Source organism: Varanus komodoensis, unplaced genomic scaffold (genome assembly GCF_004798865.1).
Source record: "Varanus komodoensis strain SLA01 unplaced genomic scaffold, ASM479886v1 scaffold1, whole genome shotgun sequence".
Classification (NCBI taxonomy): domain Eukaryota; kingdom Metazoa; phylum Chordata; class Lepidosauria; order Squamata; family Varanidae; genus Varanus; species Varanus komodoensis.
Window position 1 is genome coordinate 104,804,648 of NW_025335268.1, and position 11,426 is coordinate 104,816,073.

Genomic DNA, 11,426 nt, shown 5'->3' on the forward strand with positions numbered 1-11,426 from the left:
GAAATAGGAGTTAATACTCAGGGGGCAGAATGCAAGAAGCATTTATGCCTCTGCTGATTCTCTTGGGTGCTACTGTTTCTGTTGCACTGGTGGTGGTCCTCCAAGTCCTTTGCATGAGCATGGCACACCACTTGCACAACAGAGATTTGGAGTTCCTGCAGAAGCCGTGAAATGAGCAGAAACAGTCATTTCTCAGTCATGTCAGTGCAGCACCCATATGTGAGCCCTGCCAAACTGGCTCTGTTCCACACATGAGGTCCAGATAGCTCTTTTCCAGTTCCCCCAGTTTTTTCCACTAGAGGTGGGTCCTGCTTGAGGATGGATACTGCTGGAGCTGAAGAAAGTCAGTGGAGGTGGAAGGACCTGTTGGATTCTCCAGGGAAATGGTCAGGTATTAAAGGTATTGCTTAAAAGCTAGATCTTCCCTCTTGCAGACTATATATCATATTTTCATGGCAACACAAACTCCTCATCCATCTTAGGTGAGGTTAAGCTATAGTATATACTTTTCTGATTGCCCTTACTTAATATAACAGCCAAACACACATGATATAGAATACCTCTGATCAGAGCTCCCGGCTTCATTTTCAGATACAAAAGCAGTGGGGATAGAACCTCTGAAATAGCCTGAGGACACAGCACCACTGAATGGGGATGTGAATTCCCAAGCCATGCAGCAGACAGACAGTGACCTATGGTGTGCTTATCTTTTTACCCTTCCCAGGCTAATAGTAGCTTCTTGAGTTGGGCAATTTAAAATGGGGAAATGATTTTGCCCCATTAGGACATGTTTAGTGCTGAACCTCAGAGCCAATACTACCCTCAATACATGTCCAATATGCCCCCTCCAAAAACAAAACAAAACACTGGGAGGAGGTTTGAGCTCCCGTATTCTGTGTAACCTTGGCACCAAGTCACCTATAATTTAAAATGTTATTCAGTGTCAGAAACAACATAAACCTCTTCTGAGAAAAGAGATGCCAGACTAGCAAACTAAGGCCGTTAAGCTCCATGACTCTGAGCCAACTAAATGAGTCATAGTCAAGTCTCATGGATTTCAACAGTAACTACATGTGACTAACTTTTGTTTTATTTATTAAAACATTTATATGCCGCCCCATTTGCCGAAGCCTCGGGGCGGCTCACAACAAAGAAAATTACAATAGTAACAATATAAAATATAAAATAACAATATAAAATAAATAACAATATAAAAGAAGTCGCCCTGGCCAGATAAAATAAGCAAATACTGTTAACAATTAAAATGACGCTCAAATAAAAAGGTCTTCGCCTGGCGCCGAAAAACAAATAATGACGGTGCCAGGTGGACCTCTCTGGGGAGCGCATTCCATAGATTTTTCTGGATTGGTATCATAAATTTACATTGGGTTCCATATGTTTACTTGGAAAGAATGTAATTTATCACCATGATCTCTAATGCACAGACATGCTTTGAAAATACAAGTGTTAAGTAGAAGTCAATATGCATTTTAAAAGAAATTTACATAATATTTAGAATATTAGACTGTCTCATGACATAAGAAGCCATGTGGGAAACAAAGGATAGCAATTTATATTGCTCCTAGTTATTTTTCATATGGTATTTATTTATATCAGGGTGAATAAAAATCAATGATTTAAAAACAATAAAAATCAATGATTTAAAAATAATAAAAATCAGATTTAAAAAATTAAATTTATTTTTAATTTAAATCAGATTATTTTATATAAATTGGATTGTTTAAAAATAAAATGCTTTTTGAGGAAAAATCAGTATAAAGATACTTGTCTATTTGATATACATTGTAGTCCAAAGGTTATTTATTCATCATGAAATAAGGGTTAGTTTTTAATTATGTAGCATGAGGTTGTATATTCATGCAATTTATTTACTTAGCAGACTTATATGCCGCCCCATTCGCTTAAGCCTCGGGGCGGCTTACAAATAAATGTTTAAATTGGTTGGTAAATGGATTCCATTATTCCATTCAAAGTGTCATGCTCTTCCAAAGGCTTCTGTAAAATTATTGGGAAATTTTTCTGTCTGAAACATAGTAACACAGATGCTTGGTTTTACAATTCTCAAAACTAAAATGTCTATGTACAGAGATCATATGCCTGTTCACATTTTATAACATTTTATAACCAAATTAATGTGCGAAGTTGAGAAAAAGACCTTAATCCCATTGTACCTTTGCAAATCTATGTACACAGAATCAACCCCTTACCTCTTAGGTGGTAAGTTTCAAAAAATCAATGAATAGAAGAAGGTTGTTGGGAATGGAATAGAACTGAAGAAGAAATGAAATGTGAGGAAGGAGGGGCAAGCAGGAAAAATGAAAGTGCAACCTTTTGAGAGCAGAATACTTCGCAAGTCTTTGGATCCTTTTGTGTATAGTAAAGGTAAAGGTTTCCCCCGCACATGCGTGCTAGTCCTGTCCAACTCTGGGGGGGGGGGGGTGCTCATGAGGTTTATTATGGTTTTCTTTACCTAGAGGACAACACCTGTAATGGCAGAATGCCATGAAAGAGACCCAGTTTGGGGATCTTTCAGTGAAGTTCCTCCACGTACAGGTAAGGCACACATGTATTTCAGTTATGTTGAAAACCATGATTTAAATCTAATCTTACTGACTAGTGATTTAAATTGTGATTTATATCAACTTGATTTAAATCAAATCCACCCTAATTTATATAAATGTTTGTTTGCTTGCTTGTTTGTTCATATCCTATCTTTTTTTTCTGAAAGAAACTTGAGGTGATTTACATAACCCACTTTTCCATGCAATTGTCACAGTGACCCTATTAGGCTCAGAGTCAGATCCTGGCTCAAAGTCGCCCAGTGAGCTTCATGGACAAGTGGGGAATAGAACCCAGATCTCCTAAGTCTGAGTCCACCATTTTAACCACTACGCTGGCCCTTGTAAATAGCTTCCCTGGTCTATTTTTTGGATTCGTTTCAGTTTACAATAGATGAAATTTAATCATATACAGGAATATATTTATTAGTTGTTGCACTTGACTGGTTTTTAGCCAAAACAGCCTTCCCCAACCTGGTGCTTTCCAGATGTTTTGCACTAAAATTCTCAGCATTCCTAGCCACTGATCATGCTGGCTAGAGCTGATGAACTTGAATAAGCAGAAAACCCAGACTCCTGATCCCATTTTTCAATCACTAATTAACTCTCACTAGGGGTATACAGCTAAAACCTTTGAAGATAAGAGTGTTTTCAGCATTTTATTCCATGGAACAAAGTAAATGGGCTACAATCATCAACACTGTAAAAAGAGCAAGATAAACTCCCATTATAAATAAATAAATATTCCCTTAAGGAACCAGGATCACCAGCAACCAGGATAAGAAATTAGCTTTCATCATACTCAGTATCTCAGTAACCCATATACACAACAGCCTTTTAGTTCCAGGGGGGAAATACAGTGATTCACTGCACTTAGAAATAGCCTTCTGGTGGGGGAAAAACTTTCCCTCCCAAACATAACATCAGGTCCTCTCACACAGAGAGGTCAGTTCAAGGTCTTCGCAATATCCAGGCCCTGCCCCTTCTCTTATGTTTTATAATGATCAGTCACATGAATGGTGTTGATTGTCAACAGATAAACTCCTTCAACATATTACCCAGAATCTTTCAACAAGATGAAACCATACAAAAAAGAAAGCATCTGTAGAAAGAAGGAATCCTTAGAATCAGATGTATAATGGGTGATAGTCTTCATTCAGAAGTCATTTACCTTGATTTCTAAAAATAATGAGCTGAAACAGCAAGATTTTGAGGGTGCTAAGATTAACAGAAGACCCAATTGCTTCCTACACATGCCTACATTAGATTCTGTATTAACCTGGAAGAGAAAGGAGTTTTTAAATGGGAGGCAAAATGGTACCAAAATTATATATCTGAGCATTTTTCAATCATTAAGACCAACTTATCCATATTAAAGTGTCTTATTCTCACTCTCCTGTTTTTAAACTTCATGCCAGCGTATCCTACAACATTGTTATTTTCAAGACCAGCAAGGACCAAATATTGCTTAGCTGGGTGCAGTTCATCAGGAATTTTGTTTTACAAAATTATCCACAGAAGTTGTGAACTAAACTAAAGCAGAAGATAAATTCTGGGTGAAGAAGGGGCCCAAGAGGGGAAGGTTACAAAGACCCTCTACTGTTACTTGGGCCTTTCTCAGCCTTGTGCCTTGCAAATGTGTTGTACTACTCAAGATGGCAAGAAGATTCAGTTAATTCAGAATGGCACCAAGTTAGGGAAGGCTGCCCCATTCCAGTCTTTGACTTTAGTTTGTTACCTTCATGGCCCATCTGTTAAGATCTTAGGGATGACCCAGATGCAGCGGAACATAATGTGCAGTTTGATCCTACCCTGCAATATTCTGACTGCTTATTCACACTAGGCAAGCCTCTGAGTGCTTAACACCAGCACCTGCACTTTGCTGAATATTTTCTTTTTCCTGATATGTTTTAATGGCTGAGACATAGTGTACTTTTGCATCAATCACACCTGAGTACAATGACTACACCCACCGTGCTGATTTACACATTACATACAGAAAGGCAGACTAAATATTTATTCTAGGAAAACCACAGTCTTATCTCCCAAATGACAATGGGATAGCCTCCATGCCGGAACTGTGAGTCCGTTAGTCCAAGTGATCCTGAAGCATAACTAATCTTAGCAAGACGTTCAACCCACAGAAGCCAGTCCTTGCCCACTCTTTCCACTAACTTGCACACCATGGCACATGGCACAGGTTGCAAAAACCCAGCCTTGACTTTGAGGATGTTATATATCCCAGCAAGAAAGAGACTTGCCAGGGCACAATCTCCTGGCTGAAAGCTTATCCAAGAAAGATGGATGAATGGATGGATGGATGGACAGACAGAGCCTTCATCCTTAGGATTCACTGAAAGACCCAAGAGGAACTTGATTCTGTCAGTTACAAACAATTAAATTCAATTCTGGCCATTTTTCTGCCCATACCAATGAACTGAGCTAGAAATAAGCCATCACTTTGGTTGAAAGCCACTGTCACTAAGGGCAAAGGCCACTATCACCCATTCTTGGCCCTTCCCACTTGACTGCAAATGCATTTTAATGCAGTCAATCAATTTTTCACTGTTGAACCACGCTATGTAAAACTCAGAATCCTTTGAAATTCCCAGTACTCGAAATACTGTAGGTGCGTTCCAAAATTAAACAATGTCTACAAAATGAAGATTAAGGAAAACAATATTAACATTGTATTATATGAAGAACATTGCTTGCAAAAATGTTAACATGTGGTAAGACATAAGTCTAGAATAATGCTTATGAATTTATGTGAACTTCAAAAAATCAGATTTCATTAAAAATGTCACCTGAGAAATTGTTAAAGTTCTATACAGCCAAAATTTGGATTGGATAACATGAGAAACTGAGCAAAGCCAAAACTGAGACATTCTTCCATTTCTAAAGACAGACAGTGTTTGCCTCACTGCCTGTCTTTAAATATTCTTTTCTAGCCTGGAAATGTGTCTTCTCATTTATAGAAAGCATGTAAGGAGTTGCACTGAGCTTCCAAATCTTACTTTTAATAGCCCTACTTTAAACCAATCCACACTGTGGTCTGCTACAGGAGCTCCGGATGCAGGCAAATACTACAGCTATGCATTTGTATCCTTTTTTGGTTATGGGGCAGGATAAAAATCTAATAAATAAATGTTAATCAAACAATCACCACATTCAGCTCAGTTGGCATCACTCTGCAAAATGAGAGAAAACTACCCCCAAAGCCTTTCTTTGATGAACAATCTCACATTAAAATATAAATAAATTCGGACACCATTTTCTTGTGGGTATTGTGAAAAGTCAAGCAGACCACACCGGTTCTCACTGCTGGTGTGGGTCGCCATAGGCCAGGCAACCTAGCAGTCTTCTAACCTGCCAGTTGAACACCCATATCCCAAGGTGCACTCAAATCACTCAGGGGGTCCCTGAGGCCTAACCAACACCCACGTGGAATCAAGTGATCATCCCACCCCACAATCTCAGAACCCTCTGCAATGTGCAGAAGGCCCTTGACAGAGAGCCTGGCAAGGTGCTTGAAAGCACAGTGGAACGTGTAAGGGAAAAAGTGATGGCGTTGCTTTTTCTTCCTACCCAAGGTTATTTCCAAGCGGAAGTCTGCCTGCTGTCCGGCACGTGAAGTGCTGATTTTAGCAAACAGATAATCCAGCCTTGTTTCAGTCATCAGCACTTTCTCACCATGATTAGCTGCTTGCAGCAGAGAAGGAATGCTAAGTTAACATTGTTGCAGGTGAAGATTGCATTCCCAGCCTTTCCCCGCTCTCCTTCCCTGAGCGTCTGTTCACAAGACTGAGTGCTTTTCTCAGTGGGGAAGCTTCTGCTTGGAAGTATGGATGAAGCTGTTATTTTCCAATTAAGGACATCAATTGAGATTGATTGACTAGGTGATTCACTCTCATTCAGATTAATTAAATGAGCACATGCCTTCAGTCCAGTCCTTTGAATGTGCTAGAATGAGTGTTCTCGCCCTTCATGAATTTCTGTCACCCTCTACTGTGTAGGCTGGCTTTCCACATAGCTGAGAAGACTGTTCTTCCAGCATTTTAGTTGCATCTTCCCCAACCCATGCTGGATGGGAAAGACATGAATTATGATCGAACATAACCGAAGAGCACCAGATTGGAGAAGGCTGTTCCAGTTGGAGTGTAAGACAAAGTCACAATAGTCCCAATAAATAAGCAGAAAATAACACTGTGGTGTTTTTGTTTTTATTTTTTACAAACTGCTATGGAGCTGATGGCCTTGTGGAGCAACAAACATCCACTACGTTTATCACTGTCAGCACATTCTGAATAAGGGCCACTTGAGACTGCTGCTAAAAGTTACAAGATGGAAATCCTCTCAGAAATTGTTCACTGTAGATTTGAGAGCGAGGCTCCAAACATGCTGTATTCTTCCAGCACCCCTCCACTGATACAAGCCAAAGTGCTTATACTTCCTAAAGAGAGGTTTGTCAACTAGCGAACACAGCATTTGACCTCCACTAGAGGTCCACCACTTAGCTAGAGAACATTACCATACAGGAATGCTTGCCAGCACACTCTGTTACATTCCTCAGTGAGGCTCCTAATTCTCAGCTGACAAGTATATATTCAGAAGACAGGTAAAGATTGATGAGGATGCATATCCTGGTATTTTTGTCCTTGTTCCTGCATTTAGGAGGGAACAGGGTACCCTTGGATTTAACAAAACAAGGGCAGCTGGTTCAAGACAACTTGGTTACATCATCACACAATCTGCAGGCATAGGGTTTACCACCTGCAGGAATGAAATGATGCCACCGGAACCAAATATTGAAAAGGTACCCTTTAATGGTGTCAGAATAGCATGGAAACTTCCATGTTTTAATTCTACTGTCTGCATACCATTTCAAATGTTCATTTGTAGAAAACTCTGTTATTAGATGGTTTGCACTTCACTATGCTTAGACTATGTTTTATTGGTTGGAAGGAACCCTGCAGTGGTATGGATATCCAGTTAATTTGTTTTCCCCAAGAAACTAACCTCAAAAGCCAGTAAGAAAAATGTGGGGGCAGTTTCAGAATGAGAGCAAGTAAGTAGGTAGAAATCCTATATGGAGGTAGGGTTTCCAGTTTTGGGGAGTCTGCACTTTGGTGAATGGAGACCTAATGGCGTTGAGCCTTACTCCCAAGGAAGCATGCTTAAGAAGGAAGCCTTACTCTGTGTAGTATTACCAATGGATACAGGCTGTGGCTGAAGTCTGGACTCTGCAAATGGAAGTCACTTCTTGTTACTGCAAAATACTGGAAGTGGCACTTGACATTACCCCGTTCTTAGACTGGGAAAGAAATGTTTTAGACTCCACTCACTACATTCTAGTAAAAGAACAATTTAGCTTTTCTGACTGGAAGCACATTCTGTAAGAAACTACCCAACTGAACTGCAGTTGTTATTTTGACTTTTGACATCAACCAAACTAGTTTGAATCTAGGTATGTCTTGAACAGCAGCTTCCAGTTAATCAAGAAAATGGCCATTCATGCAACCATCTTAAGTAGCTTCTTTATACAGTCACAGATCAGGCTGAGCTAGAGCTGCCAACTTCTTTCTGGCAGGGCTTCTCTACTTCTAGTAGCAGGCCTGGCAGAAGAAATTCAGCAACCCGTGCCAACATGAAAAAGCAGCAAGAAATACTTCTAGCTGTTATATTTCTGCCTACCACAAATATGTTAAAGGTACAGGGGCCATGTCAGAAACCTCATCAGCACAGTTGAGTTAATTTCTGGGAACAGTTAGTTAACTGCAACCAGCGCTGCATCCAGTTCATATGTATATTTCAATACTTCTGGTACTGAAATGGAGGCATAGAGTCCTACATAGAGATATGTATCAAAATAGCAAGGGTAAAAGACACAGTGTGGTTATTTCCCCAGCCGACATGCATTTGGCAGTGTAGCTATCTGAGATTTAGTCAATGGCCCAGTTTGCACTTGACAACAACCCACCATTTAAATTGAAATTGGCCATTATCATGAATAGGCCTGATTGTTCCCACTGCAAGTGACAGGGGGGAACAATTTATGGACCTCCATGTGCGGATTTGATTAGATTTTACATATCAACCAAGAATCCTGGGTTGTCTCTCCCCTAACAAGCAAGAAAAACAATCCAACAGCAAACAATAAGGTCTTTTTCCGGCTTGTTTGGGTAAGAGCTAAGCCAGACTTCCTGGTTTGCATATAATGCTAATCAAACCATGGACAGAAACTTCATGGGTTGCTTAGCCACTCTGATTTGAAGCAGGAAGACACTCATGTACAATGATCCACTTTTTTAATGCACAAACTTTGCCGATGTGCTTTTCCAAGAGAAAATACACTCATGGCCTGCTAAATGGCTTCCTCAAATAATTAGAGCCAAAGCAGCCCTCACCTATTTAATTATCATGACACTTTGCACTTTCCCTGCATCTGAATCAAGTAGCATTAAAGAAGAAAAGGCTTGTTATACTCATAGAAAAATGAATTCATATACAAGAATCCACTTAAATTGTCAGTCAAGTGTCAAATCTGAACATATTGCATATTGTTGCAGGAAAAGGCAGAGAGTAGCTTACTTAAAGTGAACAACTCCTATAAATCTATATTGTTCACATGCCAAAGTCAAAGGGTGAACAAACCAAGCCCTTTATTGCAGAATGGTTACATACGTCAGCAGGACCTCTCCATAAAACAAACTTGAAATGTACTGCATTGTGCAGAGACCCTACAGGCAATTAAGGCTCAGATTTTGCTCCCCCACACCTTTTTTCCCTGGAAGAGTTCCAAGATGAGACTTGCTTATAAAATAGATGTCGCTTCAAAACTGCAGCTTTATTGTACTTCAGATCACAATGTCAAGGTGTCCACTAAAAGACTTATATAGGAACTTGCCAAGGCCAAACAAAACAGCTGCATCTTTCTAAAATCAACCTATGCCTTTGTTTCTTTTATAAGGGATCAGAGGATGTGGTTCCCTAATCAGAAAGCCACTGCTTAAAATGTGCCTTTAAAATCAAATCACTATTGAAAGCCACAGGAATTTAAACAATAAATGAGCAGCAAGTAGAAAGTGGGGGAGACACCAGCATAACAGCTTTTTCATGGAAAAACAAACATGACACATTAATCTGCCAAGTCATTTCAATCCCAGACTATAAGAAAGACAGTTGATTAAATTACCTTTTTCTTTCACCATGGCCCCCAAATCGTCTTGGCAGCAGCAGAGGCAGCAGAAATTAATTGAGGTGTTTTACAAAGGCATATGCACACACGCTCGTGCTCTCTTTACAGCGTAGTTGGCAGAGATGAACAAAACAACTGCCTGGAAGGCACCGTTCTCCAGCAAACTCTGTATTATTTTCCCACTAGAACTGACGTAACCAGAATGCTTGGTGCTGTTTCTCTCTTGCGCTTGCTGTCGCACTTTGCTCTCCTTCTCTGTCTGTTTTATGATTCCTAATGACAGCCCATTCCCAGTGCATGGACTCTGCCCTTTCTGCAGCAAGGCGGAAAGGAAAAACAGCAGTAACAACAATAGCAGCCACTGAGTAACGAAGGCAAAATTCCACTGTCTCTAATCCAGAGCCATTGACACCACCTTGCAGTCTTCTGACAAGGCACAACAGAGCTGGCAAGGCAGGACTCCCCCAAGTGACAGATCCTGGAGTAACCAGGAGAGACGTACAGGAACTGTTTCAACTAACAACACAGACAAAGGAGATTTACTGGTGCAAGCGTGCGTGCGTGCGTGCTTGCGCCAAGCTGAGGCAGAAGTAGCTTAACATGAATGCAAAATCAGAGAAGACATGGGCATTAAGAACATTTCCAGTTTGCAGAAAAACAAGTGTTAAATCCTAACACGGATAAACTGAAAGCTCTCTGTTCTTCAGAAAGTGCACTATGGAATATCACAACTGAGCAAGATGACTGTATAAATCAAATACATGAACGTGGAAATCGTTAAAGCAGTAGCACCAACAGTTAATAAAGAAAACCTAAGAAATTCTTTTTGTTTTGGTTCAAAGCACGTACAAGTCTTGATGGAAAATATCTCCCTCTCCATCTCTCTCACACACACCATTTTTCCCGTAATGAGCAAAACTTTACCCATAATGCCCACAGCCAACACTGATTATGGGAAGCTCTGGATCATTTCAGAATGTAAATGCATTTTAGTTTTTTAAAAAAAAATCACACACTTTTCTGCAAAATTACTGTATTTTTACTCTGTTGCTTCCACCTATTCCATTAGTGGTGAATTTTAAAACTTTAAAACAAAAATTTTAAAATTTTTGTTGTAAGCCGCCCCGAGGCTTCGGCAAATGGGGCGGCATAAAAATGTTTTAATAAATAAATAAATAAAATAAAACTCCTTAGTTGAAATGCATAGAAGAAACTATGCATTTCTTCAGTTCACACTACAGCACATAAATCCAAATGTAGGTCTGCCATTCAAGGAAGCTTTGTCATTGATCTGTAACAATTTTGACATATCCAGTATTTTGCAGGCAATAGTAATATTCATGACATCATCCCCTTAAAACACTATTGTCATTTTAATAAAAGGGGAAACTGATAGATTGCCACAGAGCAATACTTTCCTGGTATTCACACCCCTGACATTCTCAGGGCACATGTTAACATGAGCAAATGACAGGGGTGAGTGGGCATTCATGGATGTAGCCAGCAGAAGGTTCCTTGAATGCTGTATTGGATGAAGAAAGTGCCACTGCAGCTTCACTGCTGGCCCAAATTCGTCATAGTCCAGTTCCAGCTCATCTGCTTGTTCACATGTTTGATTATGCAGGAAGCTGGGGCTACTCATGTGGTGG

The 11,426-nt window shown here is 39.9% G+C and overlaps 1 protein-coding gene across 13 annotated transcripts in view; it reads right to left on the reverse strand.

Moving 5' to 3' along the window:
• The window catches only part of ABLIM1 (actin binding LIM protein 1), a 153,111-nt gene extending 142,901 nt beyond the window's left edge, over nt 1-10,210 (reverse strand). For 6 of the 13 annotated variants that reach the window (XR_006415615.1, XM_044439471.1, XM_044439461.1 and 3 more), the window contains exon 1: nt 9,775-10,202. Coding sequence is in view for 12 of the 13 variants with exons in the window: in XM_044439471.1 (XP_044295406.1) it covers nt 9,775-9,790 (16 nt within the window). In the remaining variant the exon portion in view is untranslated. Of the gene's footprint in view, nt 1-9,774 lie in introns of all 13 variants that reach the window. The other 7 variants (XM_044439442.1, XM_044439401.1, XM_044439417.1 and 4 more) reach the window with 5 other exon arrangements.
• Between the last annotated feature and the right edge of the window lie 1,216 nt (nt 10,211-11,426).